Below are 22,247 nucleotides of genomic sequence, written 5' to 3'. Positions count from 1 at the left end.
AAACCACCCTTAACAAGCCGAACTTGAAATATTTTCTCAATTTTACGCTCGTTCATAAATAGCATTCTTACCTCAACCCAATCTATTTCCCTCTGTTGTCCTCGTAATTCCCTATGCCCCATAACGAGAAGTTTGTCCCGTTCACCATGGCGAATCCTCGCCCCGTAATCCACATTGATAGGGAGGAGATTTACACGAATCTGGAGGCACGAATGCATTATCTTCAAAGCTTTCTTGATTTCACGAGCCGTATGTCATATCACAATCCATCTCCTTCCCAGAAATTAGAAATAATTAAAAATGTTGACATGAATTTGCAGGGGATGTCAACGCTCTCGTGACTGATGCCAAATACGTGAAAGCTCTCATCCCAGCAGTCGTCAACATCGTTTACAAAAAGTTGCTTCAATACGATATCACGGCTCGCGCGTTTCAAACTCGGAGTACCAGCTTCAAAGGTCCTCTAGATGATACCCCTACCGAGGAAAGTCCGCAGATTCTGCATCGGAAGATGTTTCTACGGGGCTATTTGAACAAGCTCTGCTCAGACCCTACCAAGATGGAATTCTGGGAGTATCTGGACAAAGTTGGGTAAGATCATAGATACATGTGCCGATCAGAACATTCCGGCTTACAAAACTTCTCAGTATGATGCATGTGGGCCTCGGACGGACTCACCCCTTGCATATTGAATACATCCATCTGGGGGCATGTCTGTCATTCATCCAAGACATCATGACAGAAGCAATTCTCTCTCATCCTAAACTGCCGCTTCCCCGAAAAATAGCGCTGGTCAAGGCGCTCGGGAAGATCATCTGGATTCAGAATGATCTCATGGCCAAGTGGCATATTCGAGAAGGTGTTGACGAGTTTGCGGTTGATGATGATGATATTGAGGTCGAGGAGGAAGGTTATCTTCATGGCAAGAAGATTGTGAGTGGGAGTGATGAGGAGGAGGCGGATCCGGGGACCCCGACTCGTACTGCCTGCGTGGAGACTTGTCCGTTTAGTGGGATGGGGAAAGGGATGGAGGATATGAAGATTGAGGAACATGATTTTGCGAAGAAGACTTGAATGGGAAGAGTTCCAGTGGGCAATTCTTTTTTGTTGCATTGCTCCACTCCATTGGAGCAAAGCGCGAGAGTGAGGAAACTTTGGGAAAGGAATTTCGGGAAGGATGCGAAGGAAATTTCATTTTAGGTGACGGGGGAGCCTTTGAAATATTGCATAGTCGGGGTTTTGTTGCATTAGTCCACTCTGGTTCAAGGTATTGTTGTAGATTTCTTGCTACCTGTATTCCGCCGTATATGGCCCAGGGCATCCCTCAGCTGGATAGTTACATCTACTCGCTTTCGTGCCACCTCTAATATCCACATTATCAAAAGTAAAGTCTCCACAGCTCCCATCGCCACAGAATATATAATAGTCCGCTGCCTTTGGGACCACCCATCCAGATATATTAGAAAAACTGATATTCGCAACTTTTACCCCATTGCTTGCTATGCCAGACGGTCCGCCGTTAAGATAATCTTGCTGAATATCAATCCCGTAAGTCTTAATATTCGAAAGTTGGATATTAGAGTACGTGACGTTGACCACGCTCCCAGTGGCGTTGTAATCTGTTTTGATTCGCAACCCATTCGTCGAATTTGTGACGATGGAGTCCGTGAACCTCAAACTCTCTGTTAGTAGTGAACTAGCAGATCATTGGTTGTACTCACACAATGTTAGAGATATTATGCCCAGGTCCCGTCCCACCACCAGCAATCGATAATCCATGACTCCCCGAGCAGAACACGTTCCTAACCGTAACATTGCTAGAATCCGAAACAACGACACAGTCATCCTGGTTCCACACTTTGCAGTCTTGCAGGAGTAGATTGATTGAGTTTCCAACATTGAAAGCATCAGTGTTATGAGCCGCTGCAAGCCCTTTACTAATACTATTTGGAGCGTCCCCGAGTGAATTGTTGAGGACTATGTTTTGGATTGTCGAATTTAGGACTCCTGCAACGTTGATTCCATGGGAGGGGTAGTTTTGAATGTACAGGTCCTTCATAATAGAATTGTTTGTGATTTGAACTTTCATGAACTGGCCAGGTCTGCCCTGTTTTAATATGCGGGCATGTTCCAGTATAACCAGAACTTACTTCGGGAGTCCTCCATTTGAGCCAAGTCCATCCCAGTATTGAGGACCACCTCCGTCAATGATGGATCCGGGTGCGCCTTGTATTGTCACATTATTGCCTGCAATTTGAAGAGGTCTGAACTGGGAACTGTTTGTGAACGCAAAACTTGTTTTTCCTGAGAATGTGACTGTGGCTCCAGTTTTGAGTTTGGTGAGAATTATTGCGCTGCTTGCTGGTGCATGAATGTTGTCTAGTGTGATGGACATGCAAGCTGCTACCGCCGGGGATATCTGCGACCAGGCTGTGCAAAAACATGGCGTCGGGGTGGTTGTGGTAATTGAGATTGATGCCGAGGAACTTGTGGTTGACACTGAGTGCGGGAAAGTGAGTTAATCCTTACGGTTGAGTGACAGGAGAAAAATATACCTGAAACAGAGCCTGAAGTTGTAGTTGACAAGAATGAAGATGTAGTGGCTAAAGATATCAGATTACCAGTGTGACACCAATAGGCCGGAACACCTACCTATAGCTATATCTCTCAACACTATATCTCTGGCAAGTGATGCACTGAAAAGTGAACAAAGGAGTATTGTGGAGATCAACATTTTAGCAGGAGTGATTCTCTTCTCACGTGGCGTGAAGACTCCAATGTAAATCCAAGTATCGTAGTTTCTTGGAAGTGAGCCAATACAACTCACTTATAGCTTCAATTACTGACTCCCTAAGCATGAAATAATCAACCCGAATTATCCGAGAAATAATTACGGATCTTCCACGAGTAGGATGTAAGACGGGAAGAGAGTAGATTACCGGTGTGGGGCATACGGAATAAATTTCTCCGCAGTCATTCAAGTCAATGCGCAATATGACGGCACTGAACAATACGGTGTCTGATACTACAATGACAAAACGGTCCGCTTTTTATGCCCATAATAACTTTTTAACCATAACCTGAATTAATTGATACTAAGTAATATAATTATAGGATAGAATTAAGGAAATAAAATATATCAACCTAATTTTAATACGATTTGTAGTTAATTAGCAATCGAATTTTAAAGTATATAGACGATTTCTACTTTTTCGATTTTTAATTATATAAAACACGAAAGTTTCATAGGAGCTCAAATATAAATAATTATGTGCTTTGTAACTCTCGTGATATTAAAGATATTAAAAATCGGAGAGCATGAAATTAATTATTATAAGATATGCGATGGTTATAATTAATGTAATTTAAATCAGATTAATTAGTATTACAACAGACGCCCTTTCATTTTGTTATTGTTCTTTCGGACCGACTGTAGCCTGAGCTTCGGCTCCTTTACGAAGGCGGGTGGCATCAAAAATCGTCTCTTCGCTCAGCGAGGGCGGGCACAACCTTGACTCTCGCAATAGAAAATCTCGTAATGCCGTATTTATATTTAATTATTGAGAAAATTCCATACGAGTTAGACCCGCTTCTTTCTATCTCACAAAGCTATTTGAAAGAATTTTAGACACTGCATTGAATTTTAGTGTGATTTTCCATACGTAGCGATTTTGGTGTTCTTCGCTCTTTAGTGGATGGCTATGTGTGTTGAATCATAGAGGTTCGGGGGGGCCTGGCACCTCCCGCTCCCTGCCACTCCACGGGGAGGCCACTGGTGCGCCCCTGGAGGACTTTGACACAGGGCTCCAGTGCTCTCTTAGTGGGGACTTGGGGGAATTGCATTTCTTCTTTACGCATCTCGTTTGGGGCCTTCTTTTGTTTTTTTTGTGTTCCATTAGTCTTTTTAGCTGCCTAAGGCTCTACGCAGACGCACTATATAGGGTTAGGCTACAGAGGTGGTCACGAGTCCTCGACTCCGCTCCAGAAAGCAAAAAGGAAATCGAAAAATAAAATAAAATCAAGCTCGTTTGGGGCCTCAGGGCATAATTATCAGAGCTAGGGCACTTTAGGTGTAGAACAGCTTTCATTGGGGCTTCAGGAGGCAATCTCAGGCAACAGGGCATGAATTCAGGCAGCAGCAGGGACTGCAGCGTAGATATACCACTCCTGACAATTGCACGAACAAGGCAATCTTTAAAATATAATGGTTTAAAATATAAGGGTTTAAAATATAAGGGTCAAGTTAATATAGATTGAGATATCTAAATTACAAGAAGTGCGGTTCAGCGGAAGGTTTATATGTCTCTGCAGCTGAGCTAATCCAAAAAGGGGAGAATCACGTGTATGGCAACTCGCGTGGGTTTCAGGGGAAAATGTAAAACGACCCCTCCCCCCCGGGTGTCGATTGGGGGCCAGACTAACCTAAAGTAGAGGCGCTCGTACAGGAACACCAAAACTCTGGCTTTTTCTTTAATTTAATTCAACTTTATAGGGAATTAATATATTTTAATACTTGGTTTATTTCCTTATTATACTAATTAAGGGCTCTTTTAAATACAAACTTTTTAAAAAGTTTAAATTAGTAGTAATTCTTTAAATTAAAAAAGTTGAATTTTTTATATTTTGTAGCTGTGACAGCTGGTGTCACATGGTTGATACGGACGTGGTTTCAGCCAAAGGGGTTGGTTTCAGCTAAGGTTCCAAGCTATGGTTCAAACCAAGCTCGCTTCCAAAGCTCGGCGTTTCAGTGGTCTTGGCCATACCTACTTATCCACTGCCACACCTCACTCCTTCTCTCCTTAGCTTTAAATCCTTAAGACATTGGGACCATTGATCTTTGTGCCTCGTTCCATCGCTTTGTTCCTGCTGTCACAGTAACCTAAAGATAAGCTTAAGAACGCCTAGAAATTTAGCGAATAAGTCCCTAAAACCAGATACAAGAGCCCTACAAACCTATATTTTATAAGGTGTTATAAGGCTTAAAAACTAGAGCTTAATTAATTAGTATATAAACTCCCTTAAATTAAAATTCTATCTTAAGAAATCTTTTATTATAAGTTAGGAAGCACGTGATTATAATACTAGTGTTATAATATGCTAGCTTATACTTATATTAAAAAAAATATAACTTAAGATTTTTGAAGAGCTTAGATAGCCAATTACAAGTTTATCGACACCCCTAATCGACACCCGGGGGGGGGGGTGTCGTTTTACACATTTTTTCCCGGTTTCAGGCCTGGAACGGTATATGACTAGTTCTAGAGCCTGCCCTCGAAATTCTGCCTCGCGTAGAAATTAATTCCTATGGCTTATCTCGGGCCACCTCGTTAGGCATCAGTACTTAATCTTGCTTGACCACCACTACCCAGTGCGTACAGCCTCAGCTTCAACGAACCACTGTCACTGGATGACGGATGATCAAGAAAGCCTGGGCGCTGTCTGCATATTTTGTAAGTGGTCCAAGAATCCCTCCCAGGTGGGAAAGGCAGTGTAGCGCCTACAGGGATCTGAAAGGGGTCTTCGCTACAGCCAGAAAAGCACGTCAACGGAATGACGAAGTGATCTGATTCTCCTCATCTCATACAGCGTTGCATCTTTTCACTGTTCTCTTCGTATATGTCGGTTCCATCCATCTTCAAGAAAGCGAATTGGCAAGCAGTACCGCTTTTTCAGCGATCAGTGATTTCATGCAAGTCTCAAAGCCTCAGCCTCAACAAGAATAGACCCGCGGTGGAACCATGCAGTACGAATGAATTTCACCTATGAGAGGCCATCTCAGGTGAGGCTGGTGCCACAGACCCAGTGTGGGTGATTGATTTGTTTGCTGATCTATCAGAAGACCACCTTGGCTTCCACAACTCGCACTAAGGATCCCACGGTGGATTACCCTTCCAAATTCTCTTCCCCCCTTCCCCCTCCAACCTGTCCCTAATAGCCCTCATTCTCTGCCAATCTGCGTCACTTTCCCACACCTCAAGCCGATCCCAACTCCTCACAGTGCTCATAATCTTCGTGAGCGTAGCGTCTGAGCGGCGCATCTTATCCTCGATGACTTTACGGTCACGGGGCCTGCAATCCCGCTTGCTCCAGATCTCAACGTCCAGCGCATAGCGTTTTCGGATTAGCTCATTGAGGTCCCGAATTTCTTTTGCTGACACTTTTTGGCCTAGTGGTATGGGCGTTGGCTGGTCGCCGGGTGCGAGAGGTGGAGGCGAAATGGCTGGGAGCTCAGTAGTGATGGAAGTTGAGGAGGAGGTCGAAGATTTGGGCCGCCGCTGAAGGAGATTGCGAGCAGAGTTGCGCATGTTGAGCGTTAGACGGGATCGTTTTGGATTTAACGATTCTACTGAGTGCATGGCTGAAGTGTTGACTTCGCTGGAGGCAAGTCGAGTTAGTGCTCCATTCAGGTGTCCGCTGCCTGTCTCAACAGGTGAGGCTGAGCTGAAGCGCCGCATAAGGGGACCAGGCTTGGGATGAGGCGGTGTCGAGGATACAAGAGATGGACTAGATGTGTTTGCAACAGCAGTTCACCCGCCTCAGTCTTAAGTGGGGTTCAATAATGCTGGCGTAGTTGAAAACAGATGGAAACGATTGGAAATGTGGTGTGCGAGACAGTGGCCTATTTATGCGCTGGCCCATGAGGCTATCTCCTGCCAATCCGCCATGGCACAGAACGCCACATAAGTAGGTGCATTCGAGCTATTCCTCTTTAGATGTTTTGGCAGCTTCGTTTTGATGGCGAAGAATATGCAGACTATATGTGCAGGAGGAGAGTTCTCATCTAGACAAGTTTTCGGCAGATCTTCTCCCTGGAAGCGCTTTAGAATGATATGAGTACCTTTTTGATATAGAGTTCGAACTCAGTAAACGGATCTTGAAATAGAAAATTTCGACCCTTCTGGGCCCTACCATACTATGATCTGACGTGCTTTTCCCTGGAGAAGGCGCACTGCAATAAAAGCAACCTAGCTAGCATAGAACACACTGAATTTGCCCTTGCAATCCATCACCAAATCGTCTGTATCTAGTCGTTCTCCTTGCGCGTTGCCTCTCCGTCGTAACTCCGGTACCACGACTAGACTTAGAGAGCTGTCGCGGTCGAGAGCTGTGTGTCTGCTTCGCACCGAATCCTCACTCGACTCTGACATGAGAAGAGACATACGGCATCGTTGCTGCCCTACCTCCAGCCACAACTTCGCGGCTTTCTTCACTAGCTGGCTCATCCTTTGCTTCTCGCTGTCGCTGACAGTAGCAACTTTTCCCAGCTCCTGGGACATCTCTTCTGTGACCTCTTTCAGGCACGAGTCAAATTCCCGTTTCACTTTATGGTCCCATTCCGCTTGAGGCTTGCTCGTTGCTGCGACATATTTCTTCATGTTCTCGTACCTCCATTTCTCGGATTCTTTAGTCGCCGGTGGACAGAGAGCCGACACTCTTGTAGATTTGGGATCTTATGCATCTTAGCCACGGAGAATGAGCAGTTGCATGTGGGCTTACCTTGGCCGAATTTCTCAATCCATGTAGCTTCTAGCGATTTTCCTTGGTTTCCCAAGACACGGAAAGGAGTACAAAAGATGCTCTCATAGAGGATGACCCAGAGCGTGTTCTGGATGATATATTGCTTCGTCCGCCGTTGATTTTCCGACTTTCGGAACGATTGTCCAGGGAAAGGCCAGAGCGATTCTTGTCCAATGTCCCATTGGACGCGGGCAAATTCATCAACCTCGATACTAATATCTTGGAAACGATGGGCGAGTTCATGGTCACTCATGGCTTTGAAATGATCTCTCTCAACTAGAGCACCCTTTAGAGACTCGACGGTCTCCTTCAGGCCCCTGACAAGCCCTGTCTTCTCTACTTCGAAATCTTCTCTCATCTTTCTCTTCTCAGCGTCGTGAGCATTCCGAATTCTCTCAATCTCCTTCATCTTTCCCTTTCGCTCTTGATCGAGCTGTCTTTTTGTCTCTTCTAATTGGCTTTCGAAGTCGGCCTTGGCAAGTCGTGAAGCTTCCTCCAATGCCCGGATCTTGCTCTGGAGCTCTTCTGCCACCCTCCTCTCCTGCTTCAACAATTTATCTTTCATCTGGGACTTTTGGTCCATGAAATGACGTTCAATCACCCGCTTTTCATCCTCGTGCTTGCCGGTCATTTCCTCTGATTGCTTCTGTTGCTGCTCTTTCAACCGGTTAATTTCACCAACATGTCCCTCCCTCGATGATGTCAGATCGCTGTTCAACTGTTGGATCTGAAAGTTCTTTGCGTCGACCGCCTCTTCATGCCATCTTTGACGTTCTCTCGTTCGTTCATCATTCTCTTTTTGAATTTCTCTTATTCGGTCATTATGCTGTTGTTGCTGTTTCTCATATACTGATATTTCACCCTCAAAACGAGCCTTCTCTCTCTCGTTGGCGCTGTTTAACCGCAAGATCTTGTCGTTGCACTCCTTGCTTTTCCGGGATAAATCATCGTGGGACTTGGACTGTAAGGCCTGGTACTGCTTCCTCATCTTCTCGATCGTTTGTTCAGATGTGTCAATTAAACGCATCCAGTCATCATATGCCTGCACTACATTGACCAAGGCGGTTTCCACATCCGAGAGCGAACAAGGACGAGTGATTTCTCTTTCAAAACTTATAGATAAGAAATCTTTCTGTATCTTGAGGATGTAATCGGAGATTCTGTCCATTGCTTCGCTATGTTCGCCTCCATCTCTGGTGGATCCGCGTACCTGTGGTGTCGAGGGCAGAGGCTTGCAAGGTGTACTCTGAGAAACACTGCAGGCGTCCGTGTCTTGTCCATTTGCCTCCCTCGTCCCTTTTCCATCCGGTTGTTCGCATTCCGCAGATTGTTTTCCTCGTCCTAATGAAGGGCAAAATTTCCCACTTGGCTGCTCTGGTGGAGCACGGCCGTGTTCGGCATTTTGGTAGGCTATTTGTGCACCCCTCTGGGCGTCAGGGTGTTGGCCGGTTTGCTCTCCATCTCCAGTCTCGCCAGTACGAGACGGCAACGGTTTCTTCCTAAGAATTCTCCTTCCGATATTTCTGGCTATCATCAGCCTCGCTCTCTTAGAAACAAGATCATGGCAGACCAACTTTACTGTGTCCATGTTTATACTTCTTGCGAGGTCTACCAACTAGTGTTTGGTCATGTCACCCTGCTTAGGGATGGAAGATGGAGATGTACGATCGGTCAGACGTTCAGCTGCACCACAAGTTGTCGTGGTGCAAGCCAGCCTCGGGCACGGACCTGTTTTGGCCTGTGGTGCAACCACGAACGAAAATCGTCCATGCCTGTAATACTTCCGAATAGCTACGAAAGCAACCTCTAAGTTCAGGATTCTCACCATGGAAGACCTGCCCAAGGTGCAACAGCGCCGTCTATCGACTTCTTTGCGGGAGGTGGAAGAACGCCGGCTAGTTATCGCCGTAGACTATGGCACAACATATACAGGTATGGCTCGCGGCTAGATTGTCCCACATACTAGCTAACACTGCGAAATAGGGGTCGCATACGCTACTCCTGTTGGCAAACGGGCTCTGCTGGACGAAATTGATATTGTTCAGGATTGGGGTCCTAAGATGGGCAACCACATGAAAATCCCAAGCGTCATCTCATACTCGCTGAGGAGCCAGGCCAAAGAAGAGCAGTGGGGAACAGATCTGAGCCCAAAAGCCATCGCGATGGTGCATACCAAACTTCAGTTGGAGGTTGATGGTACTTCAGCGGAGCTGGACTTGATTTTGCAGGCGTTGGACGGGATGCATAATCTGGACTTCCAATACATTATCGATCACGGAGGGGACAAATTTCCACGCAAGACCCCGGAGGAAATTGTGAGGGATTACCTGACGAAAGTTTTTGACTATCTGCTCAAGGCAGTGGCTCCATTTACCGAAGCGTTGAGAAAAACCATACCCGTCGATATTGTTGCGACCGTTCCCGCAGTAGGTATCCCTAAGCACTAGTTGAATACCGGCTAAGGTCTACCACTAGGAGTGGGGTTACAGGGCCAAGAACTCCACGTTTCAAGCACTCACGCGAGCCGGATTCAATGAAAGAACTTTCCCGCAGCTTAGAGACATGCTGCTGGTCTCAGAGCCCGAGGCGGCGTCTATCTATACTGCCAGAGTTCTGAAGGAACAAAATGGTGCAGACTTTCTCAGGGTGGGTACTCCGTTGTGAGAGTTTAATAGTATCTAAAACTTATTCGGGGGAGCTAGAAAGGCGAATGCTTTGTGCTGTGCGACGCAGGTGGGGGAACGGTTGTATGTGCAATTTATTCACAAACCCTGGCGTTCTGGTTTAACATGAATGTTCCAGGATGTGGTATCATACAAAGTAACGAAACTGGAGCCGAATTTCGAAATTGAACGAGTCACATTACCGACGGGTTAGTATTTGTTGATAGCTCCGCTCTTCCTTTGTTTAATACTTAGTACTAATAATGATAGGCTTCAAATGTGGATCCATTTTTATCAACCTGGCCTTCAAGAAGTGGCTAAGAGACCTGCTAGGAGAAGAGATATACCAGATATTGGACCAAGCGCAAGTGGTATCCAATATTAGTTCCCACGATGCGGAGGGAGAACGAATGCGCGTCCTGATGAAAAATTTCGATGTCCACAAAAGAAAGTTTGCGAAAGACCATCGAGATATCAAAATCGACTTACCAGAGCCTTTTGAGAACCTCAACAAGGAAAATATAGTAATAGGAGGCCAGATCACTATTACATAGTTTGTTGGTGCTTGTTTCTTCTTTGGCCCTTGCTAACATTATCTAGCGAAGACATGGAATCCTTCTTTGAGCCTTGTGCAAACAAAGTAGTTGAATTAATCGAAAACCAACGGGAACAGATTGAGGATATACGTGAACGAGTCCGTCTCAAGGTATTCGTAATTCACAGGAAGAAATTGTCTTTGGAGCTAATATACCCTCTAGAATGTGTTCCTCGTTGGTGGGTTTGCGGAATCTTTGTATTTGCAGGAAACAATCAAAGAGTCTCTTGATATGAGGGAACTTGACCTACAAATACCCAAAACTTCGTATGTTGTAGAATTTTTATTCATGCTGTGAGGAGTGAAAGGCAGTAGCTAATTCTAAAGATGGACCGCCGTTGTCCGAGGTGCCGCAATCTTCGGGATTGAGAAGTCAGCCAGCAAAGTTACCATGAGCGCCTGTTCCCGAAGCTATGGAGTATCTCTCCACGCACCCTTTTCAGATATTACCCACGATGTCAGGGATCGCGTCGAGGATTCGCTAGTCCCGATCATGGCGAAGGATCAGCTGTTGTGGTTGATCAAGAAAGGGGACTTGATTCTTTCCAACGAGCCCAAACAAGTCACAGGGCCTATCACCATAAACTTGACGGAAACCCGCCCTAGGAGCGGAATTATTCCTATTTATGCCTATGATGGGGATAGAGACAGGCTTCCCGACCGCTTGGCCAATGCGGAAAATGGTTTGTTGATCTCTTTACCCTCTGGTTGGTGAAAGCACCAGCTAACCCTATTCAGAAATAAATAGGTTTCATGTCATCAACTACGATCTAAAAGATATCCCTTTGCAAGAATTCATACGCAGCGACCCTGTAGGCCCGTATGCGGCCTTCTATGTGGCAGAGCTCAGCCTCACTATGAGGCTAGCCCCACGAAACATCCTGCAGCTGGAGTTGCGCTGGAAGAACCGCGTGATCTCAGAATCAAACGTCAACGAGCCTCCGGTACAAGCTGAGGACTCAGATTGAAGTCTGGTTCTACTTTCTATTTGCAAGCATCAAGTGATGATTTGCAAACCCGTGCAAGGGAGGTAGAACATCAGGCGGCAGGAGTCCGGTGTTCGATGCGAAACGGTTTCTGGTGGCTTTGTCCCATTTTGGCTGTGGCACTTTAGTATATCACTACTGAGTAGATTGTATCGTCTTTCTATTCTGGTTTCAAACTTCCAATTACTTGAGAATTAAACATGCCACATCAAGCAATAGAGGAAAGCTAATCCCCAATAGACAATGTCAAGGGTCCAAACTCAATCTAGTATATCTCACAACACCACAGTTACGACGCCGAAATCAATCCATATTTTTCCTGCCCTCTTTCCCGCCACCGGAGGTCCTCACTCCCCATAGTTTCTTAAATGAATGTTGGACGGCGCAATAGGACCGTCATGATACGCGGGTGGCTCCGGTAATTCAATATCCTCTACCGGGGAGCTTTGTCCTGACTTCGCCGTTTTCCAGCCTCGCCATCGAGCGAGGAAAATAATGCATACAATAAGCAAGCCTACGAACACGAGGCCGCCGATCGTCGAGCCAGCAATCACGCCCGCGCGTGCTCTACCACTCAGACCGTGGTGTTGAGCAGTGGTTGCGTTTGGGGGGGCGGATGGAGTGGCAGAAGAGATTGTAGATATAGATGTCCGGGGCGTGGTGGTGCCCTGAGGTGTTGTGGAAGGAGCCGCGGACAAGACTGACGGATCGAGCCAGCAGTTTTCTTGGCAGCCATCGGTGCAACTGTAAATGGTTAAGTTAGCACACGGTCAAGATTTTCGGTGTTTCAGAGTGGTATAGCTGAGGGTTGGCTATCGCTATGAGTGTGCAGGAAAGGATGACTTACAACGTCGCGTTCGAGCCGCAATACCTAAGTTGAGCAAGTAAGTAAGTTTATATTCATACCTGCTGAGCATAACCGACGGCTCACTAACCCATTGATGCTGCAACATAATGACCTCCCTTCCACGGGCAAACACGACGCATAGTTATGTTGCCACCCGCATTTCCCGCCGATACCTGACTGCGATGTTGCTGAAGAAGCAGCCTCTCTCGCCGCTGCAGGCATGTTGCTACAAGGAAGGGGCCCTAGGGTCCGCCTGACAGCGCGTCGGGCCGTGCCGATTGAATTAACGTTAAAGCGCGTACCCCAAACTCTAAGTGCGTCTCCGGGTTGTTGTAATCTCGCGCAAAGCGATCCAGGGAGCGAGGCATGGAGCATAATAAGACTCGATGATCAGAAGAAATCGCGCCTTGCGATTTTTGGCGGCGGCTGAGCTGAGGCTTGAGACTGGCACTACTCCCCAGTGGCAATGTTGCCGGAGCCCATGAGGCTGGCGGCTACTCGTTCTGCGGGATAAGCAAGGCACACTTTGCGTACACGAGGCACTGCACGGAATCAATGTCCCGGCCAATAAGAAAGAATAGGGGAAATGCATACTCGCTCCTAGGTAACCTATTCGTATGAGAGCGCTAAAATCTTAGCAGGGAAGACCCCGAAAACTGAAATCGTTATGTGGATCTATCAAATACGAGTAGAAGTCAGGTAGCTGTGCTCATATCCTGAAGATGTAAAGGGTCAGGGCCGAGTACAATCTCATGCAATCGTGTCTGCGTGTCTTCATTACATATAATCACGGTTTCAACCTGGCCCGCCTAGAACAGGCACAATCTTGGCCACGTTCTACCTTTTAGTGAGACATCAAGTTTCCCTAAATGCTAAGGCTCTCATATTTATAAATACCTGGAGTACTAATTAAAAAGAAGGCTATTTCAGTGGTATATACTAGAAGCAGAGTTTTATTAAAATTCGCTTTCTCGCCAAAAAATATTATTAAATAATATAATTACTTTGAACTTTCTTATATATTAATTTTATATTAATTTTGAATTTACTAATATTAGAATAGCTATATTACGAAGTTATTAGGTATTATATAACCTTATATTACATGCGTGGCTTGACTAATAAACTAGTTCTAATTAGGCTTAGTAAATTTAGAGAAAGTATATTAATATTATAATACTCTATTTTCTATTTCTAAATTAATTACTTTATTAACTATATAACTAGTATTTCACGTATATTATATAATAGTATTATATATTACTAGTATAATAGTATAATTAAGGCAATGGTTTAAAGGCTTAAAGATTAAAAGAATCTTATATATTAAGAATACTAAGCTAAAAAGAAGAAAGAAAAAGAGAGAGAAAGAAGAAATAAAAGAAAGGAAATACTAGCTAAATAAATGAAACCAGTTATATAATAGCTATTTCTCTTATAACTCTAACTAGTATTATTATAATTAATAATTATTATTATTAAGAAGCTAAAAAAATAAATAATATTTTAAATATAAAATATAAAATATATATTTATTAAATTTATTAAAAGCTAGTATTTTATAATTAATTAATATTATAAAAAATAAGCATTATATTAATATCTCAAATATTATTTCAAGCTTATATAATAAAACCTTATTATAAGAATACTGAAATTATTTCTAAAAACTAAGAATAATACAAGATATTCTTATATTAAGAATTATATATAAATATTTTTATTATTATATGCCTTTTTTAAGCTATTAGATAGCTATAGAATTAGTAAAAGAAGAGAGAAAAAGAGCTAAAGAATTAATAAATAAGAGAATAATAAGCTATAAAAGCTTTAATATAATAAGATTAATATTTAAGATACGGATTTACTAGTATCTAAATGTCGGTTCACCAGGAATGCATGGTACCGTTACATAGGCATAAAAGTGCTATTTGCATATGGTTTGTGAAGTTGTTATTCAGAAGTAGGGATCGCAGTATTATAGTATTAATATGCAATCCCTAAATCTGCTAAGCCTAAAGGGGTCTAGTCTACTGGTCGAGTCACTAATAGAACGCGAGGTTACATGACCATATCCCGTATCCCATGTCCCATTGCCCATGTCCCATTGCCCATTGCCCATATCCCATATCCCGTGTCCCGTAACTACGCACGTGACTCCCAGAGGAACAGCTATACTAATACTGGAAACTCTCTAAAAACGCAAAAAACAGTATCTCCCTCTAATTGTATACAAATTCCCTAATCCGGCCTAGTGCCAGATTTCCCAAATGCTCTATATATCCATATCGCTTCTGAGGTTTTGGTCACATGCCAAAGGCCGCGGCCTTTTGCACGTAACTTCCCCTTCCATAATATCCTCCCATCCCATATATCCATTTTCCGCCCTATCCGCACTCGACCCATTTCTCTATATCTAATTATATGGTATTCGTATTAATTAGGCGCTTGAGGGCGTTTGTTGGCTTCGATTTCGTTATAGAATCGGCAGGATTCGATTCTCCCTTAATCCACTTGACTTCCGCAATTTCTTGTTATTCATATATCTGGCAAAGGCATATTACATTAATTATTAGGCATTTCTCTCGAGTAATACCTAATTTAATAAGGCATTCGTATAATGACTTCGAATCCGTACAAATGACTAGTAGTAGTTCCATTTCTAGTACTCTATTAATTATAGATTTGACTAAAGTACCCATATTAAAACTATAAGCCATACTATAGAGTTCCGAAGCTAGAACGCTTCTGGTAACTCTCTTATATTTAATAGAGGACCAGTAAATAATATTAGTATATCCAGTTCTATTTACTAGAACTAGAATATATCCGATTTAGGAAGAGAGATCTCTATTATTTATAAACGAAGTATCTATAAAAATAATCAAATATAAGAACTTCTTTACTAGCTTTACGAATCTCAGTCCTCTAGTAATATTCTCAATTTGCTATTAAATATACTTATTAAATGCCTTTATATTAGTTTCCGAGGATTTAATAGCTTAAATAGTAATTAATAAGTCATATAAAGCTTCTGGTTAATAGACTAATATAATATATACTCCTCTTATATATTAGGTAATATATTAGTCCTTAATAAAGAGATTTTAACGAATAGTACCCCTACTACTTATAGTAGTAGTATTCTTTATAAAAACGGTTTAAAGGTTCTTATACTAGTATTCCTATATAAGAGTAATTCCAGTAGTATCTATATAAATAATACCTCTATTAAATTTGAGATTATAGTTAAAAGTAAGGGATTTATACTCCTTAGCCAAGAACTTAGTCTTATAGAGCTTTAGTTACTTTGCCTTTATAAAATCATTAGTTCTAATAAACAGGGTATTATTAGTTTAAAGGCCAATAATTCCGAAGAATTACTTGCTATAGAGTAGGTAAGAATTATAAGTCAACTATTTTATAGAGAGCTTATTAATATAATAGGAATAGTAAGTCTTAAACTAGTAGTTCCCAGCTTCCGGTATACTATATAGTAGTTTTATAACCTTTAGAATAGAATTATTCTTTAGATTTAGTTCTCTAGTAAGCTTATAAGGTAAGTTAATATAAAAATTATAATTAAATAAGATTATTAATTAGATATAAGTTTATAAGATATTATATAAATATAATTCTATAATATCTATTATTATAGTAGTAATACTAAAGATAATTCTCTGGCTAATATATTAGATAGTAGGTAATTATATTAATACTATATATTTCTTATTATTATTATAAGCTTAGATAACTAGTCTCGACTTCTTAAGCTCTTTCTCTATACCTTTATTCTTAATCTTATTAATAAACCAGAAGTTAAAGATATATACTTCCTTTAGTACCTGAGATCTGGAAATAACCTCAAATATATCCTTTTCTAGAAGGCTAGTAACTTTAACTTAATAGAAATCCTTATATAGTTTATTATCCTATAGAAATACTGTAATATCCAGGGTCTTATAAGGGTATCCTCTATTATACTTTAGTAAAATAGCAGGAGGAATTATACCCGTATTGCCTTTGGCCTTATTATTAGATTCGGAAATAGGTTCAGGTTCGGGGCTATTAGTAATAACCTTAATATCTCCTATATAAAGGGCTTTATAGAGGTCAAACGGAAAGTAATATTACTATATAATAGAGCTAGTATATAGTCCTCCCTATTAATAGCTACTAGCTTATATAATCTATCCCAACTACTAGGTTAACCGGTATTTCCTTTATACTAAATAAGAATATTCGAATTCAGGAATAGTTTATAAATATTAGTAGTACTAGAATTATTTCGGGTATTTAAAGCATTTATAATTTAATATCTAGCTCAAAGCTTCTGAATTTCTACTATTACCTTTTTAAATACTACTAATTACTATAATATAATAGGTAATAGGGTATTATATTTGGTTATTCGAGATAAAGTACTATAAATCAAAAGAGTTAGAATAATATTATTAGGTCCTATAAAGTTATTAATAGCCTTAAAAGCTATTTGAAATATAATATCCTTATTAATTCCATTAACTTTAGCTATAATAATAAGATAGGTATATTAGATTAGGCTATAGTAATATTCTATAATTCTAACGAAGTTATAAGCTTCTATAGAGATAATCTTAACCTTGGTTCCTATAATATTTGCAAGCTAAATAAACTTCTTACTAGTAAACTGCTTTCCGGTATCTGCTATAATCTAATTAGGAAAGCCTAAATAGTTATTAATCTAGTATTACTTAAGTATATCCCAGATATATATTATACTAATATTCTAGAGCTATTAGCCGGCTTAATATTAAGTGCCTTTATTAATAATATAGAATACAGGCTTACCGGAAATATAGAAAATATTAATAATAATAAAGTAGTTAAAGCTAATATTATTTCTTAGATTAAACTTAAATTATCCGGGTAATTAGCTATATTTCTAATATTATTTATAGTACTTTATAAGATACTTAAGGGCTTCTATATTAATATTATAGCCTGCTTATTCTAGTATATTTCGGAGCTTACTAATAGATAAATAACTAAAATAATAATATAGATATTATAATTCGACCTCTATAAAAAAGCAAGAGTTATAAATAAAGAATTCGGAAATAAAGCCTTATAATATAGTATTCTAAAGCAGGAAAGAATATTCAAAATATTATACTATAGGTATATATTTTCTAGTAAAAGTAATAAGATAATTAGTAAGATTATTAAAATAAACCCCTAGCTTGTCTATATTAGTTAAGCTAAGTAAAAATAGAGTCTTTAAAGGCATAATATAGAATTATACTTACTATTATAGATCTAATAGAAGTTATAGATCTAATACCAAACTAGATATTAACTTAATCTTTAGTAATTTTATTAAGTTTAATACTATTATTAGTCTACTAAAAAGCTTGGAATTAGTTAGAACTAGTAATTAAGTATCTGGAGACTCCGGTATTAATTATAATTCTATAAAAGCAGTAAGTATTATATCTTAATATATTATTAACTATAAAAGTCTAAGTATCTTCTATTAAGGGTTTAATAAGCTTCAAGGTATAGTTTTCGCCTATTATCTAGTATATAAAAAAAAGAGAAATAAGGTTATTTATAAGAGTATTAGCTATAGTTATTAGTAAAGCAAAAGTAGTAGGAGTAGCTAAAAAGCTCTTAACTAAAATAAAGTAGGAATCTAGGTAATATTTCTTTTCTTTATTCGTTTCTACTAATAAAGCCTTAAAAGCATTATTTACTAGTTTATTCTTACTACCCTTATTACCTTCTTTGCCTTTAGCTTTAGTAATATACTATATATAAGTACTACTAAAGCATTTATTAAAGTTATAGGTATTTCGGAATCTGAACTAATAGATATTTCTATCCCTAAATCAAGCCTTCTCAACCTCTTATTCTTCTAGTATATATTTCTATAAGCGGTATTCGGGTTTCTTATATATAAAATATAACTTCGGAATATAATTATTATAATTACAGGGCTTAAAGTAATTATTATAGGTCCCGAAGTTACGGCTAGGTTTATATTAACGATTTCCGGAGGAATAATAGCTTAGAGAATTCTGAAAATAGTATTATTAATTAGTAAAGAAGGTTTCGGAATTAGCTTATTATTTATTCTTATATATAGTAATAAATAACTAGAGCTTATTAATAAGCTAGCCGAGATTTATAGAAGGGTCTGAAATTATATATCTATATATCCGGAAGCCTTAGTAAGAGATAATAATCTTATTATAGAGAAATTTAGTATTTTATAAGTTAGATATAAAACCGTATTATAATTAATATAGTTTATTAATTAGTAGTTAAATAATCTTAAATATTATCTTTTCCGGAAATTTAACTATTATAGAAACTAATATAGTAATATTTCACTTATCTAAATTTTAATATTCGAATCTAGAGCCTTTAAAAAAGCTATAAATATTAATATAAGCCTCTTTATATATATATTAAAAAAGCTAATTATTATAGAAATAGTCTTAAGCTAGTCTCTTTAGTATAGTAAGAAAAGCTCGCATTAGTACCTCTTATAGAAGCTCTATATATTAGTAAATATCAAGAAAAATAGTGAGTTTATAATTAAAATTATTATTAGATCTATTATACTTTTATTCTTTAGTATAGATCTTAGTAATTTCCCTAATAAGTCTTATAATTAAAGGGAATTAGGGGTTATTCGAATATAATTATAGTAATAGTAATAGTAAAAGTATACTATTTACTTCTAGAGCTTCTATACTAGTATATAAATCTGGTAGAAATATAGGATATAGTAATAGAGAAGGTAATAAAAGAGGTAATAATAGTATAGAAATATTAAAGATAATAGGTTCTAAGTACTTATTCTTTATAAGAATAATAAAGCCTAATAGGATTAGTCCCTTAATAAGGTCTAGTCTAGTTACTAATATATCCTCGTTTAATTATATATACTATTTATCCTTCTTTATAATAGTATATAAGGTATTTATAATAGTATTAGTACTACTATTTTATTATATAAATATACTATTATACTAAAGGGTCTTATATAGGTATAGTATTTCCGGGAATTCGAATTTATTAAAGTTCCCTTAATAAGTAAAGTTCTTAAAATTATATTTAAATAGCTTCTAAAGGTTATTATTAACTATTTTATAGAGAATATATTAAAATAGCTTAATATCCAAAAACTCAATTATTTCATTTGCCTTAATAGAGTTTAGATTAATTCCATATCTCTACTTTCTTACTAATTCCTTAAAATTATTATTATTTATAGAGTAATCGGATTAGATAGATCTAATAAAGGAATTATCTACTATAGTATATTCCGCTATTATATATTCTATAGACTTATATCTAGTTTGAGGTATAGTAGTTTATAAGAAGGATAGGTTTATAAGGAGGAGAATAGTTTATAAAATAGGTAATTCGTAATAGGTATTATATTCGAGATAAAAATTTCGTCTATAATGAGAAATTTAGGAAGTGAAATTTAAGGAGTAAAATATCGAGATTCCGGGAGGACTTGACGGTTCTAAAGCTCAAGAGCCCCAGGGGTTCAAAAGAAGGTGGTTTTTAAGAGGGTTTTATAGGAGTTAAATGGGAATGGAATGGGATAGTCAAATAACTAACCGTTTTGGTATTTGGCAAGATCAAGTGCCCTTCCTGCCTATATAACCGAATTACAGGTAATAGGACTAACAGATGTTCCCCCCTTTAACGTAGTATAATCGGGCTTTAGCAAGATCAAGTATCTTTCCTGCCTGTGCAACCGAATTACAGGTAACAGGATCGACAGTTATCCCCTCTTCGACTGGAACAATGGCTTTGCCCCTAAGCAACCGAATCTTAGGCAAGCGCAGCTTAATCCTTCCTGATCTATAAGTACTAACTGATTAGTATCGGTTCACCAGGAACGCATGGCACCGTTACATAGGCGTGGAAGTGCTATTTGCATATGGTTTGTAAAGTTGTTATTCAGAAGTAGGAATCGCAGTATCGTGGTATTGATATGCGATCCCTAAATCTGCTAAGCCTAAAGGGGTCTAGTCTACTGGTCGAGTCACCAATGGGACGCGAGGTCACATGACCATGTCCCGTATCCCATGTCCCATTGCCCATTGCCCATGTCCCGTGTCCCGTGTCCCGTGACTACGCACGTGACTCCCAGAGGAACAGCTGTACCAACACTAAAGGCCTAAAAGCCTAATAAAAGTAATGAATTAGCCTATTATATATATTATTATAAGAATAATATATTAAAAAATTAAGGCTAAAATAAAAAATATATAAGAATACTTTTAGCTTAAAGCTAATTTTTATTAGAATTCTAAAATAGTATTCTTATATCGAGAATATTCTTATATTAAGTATTCTTATAGCAAGGTTTTATTATACTTTAAAGTTATTATTTTAGTGAAATTATTATTTTAGTGAAATTATTATTTTAGTGAAATTATTATTTTAGTGAAATTATTATTTTAGTGAAATTATTATTTTAGTAAAATTATTATTTTAGTAAAATTATTATTTCTTTAATAAAGCTATTAAAGTTATAAAATAAAATAAACTTATTATAATATAGAATATTTCAGGTATTTCTTAAAGGTTCTATTAAATATAAATACCGGGAAACTTATTTAATATCTATTTATAATATTTCTTATAAATCTATAGCTTATGTCTTATATTTAGGAAATAGAAAACAGTTTATAAAGCTAAGATTAAACGAGTAATTATTAGAAGTAATTCTTTAGGAATTCTCCTTAAAGAAAAAGATATAAAGAATTATTTTAGACATCTGGAAATAATTTAAAGAAAGCTTATAAAAACTTATAACTACTAATAAAGCTTTAAAAACCTCTTTAGAAATAAAGAAAGAAATAAAGGAACTTTATATTATTACTATATAATATTAAATATCTTTTTCTTATTATTAACTTCTTTATTATTATTCCGAATTCGAATTAATAATACTATTCTTATAATTAATATATATATATATTTATTTATTTATTAGATAAGAAAAGAATACAAGATTTAATAAAGTAATAATTCTTTATAGCTTAATTAATAACTATTATTTATAATACTAGTAATTATAAAGATATTTAGAAAAACAAGAATAATTATTTCCTTATTATTTAATCTAGTTTTGGCTTTAGCTATAATATATATAATAAATAAATAAATAGTTTTGAGATATTATATAAAGTTTTATAAGCTAAAAAGAAGAAGTACTAAATATATACTATACTTTGATTTTCTTTATATATACTCGATATTATAAGGCTAGTATATTACTAGCTATAGAGTCGATATATCTAAACCTGTATTAAATAGAGATATCTTATATCCTCTAATAATTATATAAAGGGTAGAGTGATATTAGGGTATACACTGCGGGCACTTGCGTACGGTGGCTGGGAAACACCTCTATGGCCTTAGCTTAGGGTAAACTGCGGAGCTTTTATTAGTTGTAACTACCCGGACGTGTACCTCTTCTTCTAAAAAACTATAAAAACAACGTTCAACCGCAATTAAGTACGGAAGCCGAAAGGTAATAGTATAACATAGCCTGCGAAAGCGAGTGTGTGTAATAGCTCTTTTACAGGAGCAGAGTATGACAACGAGTGGAGCATGCCACCGTA

At 38.5% G+C, this 22,247-nt stretch overlaps 5 protein-coding genes across 5 annotated transcripts; 2 read left to right on the top strand and 3 right to left on the bottom strand.

The window, feature by feature from the left end:
* Window positions 1-146: 146 nt before the first annotated feature.
* K444DRAFT_547971 (uncharacterized protein) lies at window positions 147-1,074 on the top strand (the record flags this gene model as incomplete). The annotated part of the gene is made up of 3 exons (XM_024876341.1): window positions 147-249; window positions 321-591; window positions 648-1,074. 3 exons carry the CDS (start codon window positions 147-149, stop codon window positions 1,072-1,074), a joined length of 801 nt encoding a protein of 266 aa, XP_024727638.1.
* A 213-nt stretch (window positions 1,075-1,287) lies between these two features.
* K444DRAFT_648524 (glycoside hydrolase family 28 protein) lies at window positions 1,288-2,858 on the bottom strand (the record flags this gene model as incomplete). The annotated part of the gene is made up of 5 exons (XM_024885473.1): window positions 1,288-1,672; window positions 1,722-2,102; window positions 2,151-2,499; window positions 2,556-2,648; window positions 2,828-2,858. The coding sequence occupies 5 exons, from the start codon at window positions 2,856-2,858 to the stop codon at window positions 1,288-1,290; spliced, it is 1,239 nt and encodes a 412-aa protein (XP_024727637.1).
* A 2,934-nt stretch (window positions 2,859-5,792) lies between these two features.
* K444DRAFT_670385 (uncharacterized protein) lies at window positions 5,793-6,531 on the bottom strand. The gene has a single exon (XM_024887618.1). It carries the CDS (start codon window positions 6,453-6,455, stop codon window positions 5,865-5,867), a length of 591 nt encoding a protein of 196 aa, XP_024727636.1. The 5' UTR covers window positions 6,456-6,531; the 3' UTR covers window positions 5,793-5,864.
* A 2,813-nt stretch (window positions 6,532-9,344) lies between these two features.
* K444DRAFT_670383 (actin-like ATPase domain-containing protein) lies at window positions 9,345-11,806 on the top strand (the record flags this gene model as incomplete). The annotated part of the gene is made up of 10 exons (XM_024887617.1): window positions 9,345-9,450; window positions 9,502-9,944; window positions 9,994-10,164; window positions 10,221-10,265; window positions 10,321-10,390; window positions 10,452-10,734; window positions 10,782-10,887; window positions 10,940-11,043; window positions 11,104-11,459; window positions 11,515-11,806. The coding sequence occupies 10 exons, from the start codon at window positions 9,345-9,347 to the stop codon at window positions 11,742-11,744; spliced, it is 1,914 nt and encodes a 637-aa protein (XP_024727635.1). The 3' UTR covers window positions 11,745-11,806.
* Window positions 11,807-12,109: 303 nt separating this feature from the next.
* K444DRAFT_638064 (uncharacterized protein) lies at window positions 12,110-12,715 on the bottom strand (the record flags this gene model as incomplete). Its single annotated transcript, XM_024884205.1, has 3 exons — window positions 12,110-12,506; window positions 12,610-12,633; window positions 12,669-12,715. 3 exons carry the CDS (start codon window positions 12,713-12,715, stop codon window positions 12,110-12,112), a joined length of 468 nt encoding a protein of 155 aa, XP_024727634.1.
* Between the last annotated feature and the right edge of the window lie 9,532 nt (window positions 12,716-22,247).

This window comes from Hyaloscypha bicolor, assembly GCF_002865645.1.
Source record: "Hyaloscypha bicolor E unplaced genomic scaffold K444scaffold_183, whole genome shotgun sequence".
NCBI lineage: Eukaryota > Fungi > Ascomycota > Leotiomycetes > Helotiales > Hyaloscyphaceae > Hyaloscypha > Hyaloscypha bicolor.
The sequence above is the reverse complement of the archived record's forward strand: the minus strand, read 5'-3'. Positions and strand labels throughout refer to the sequence as shown.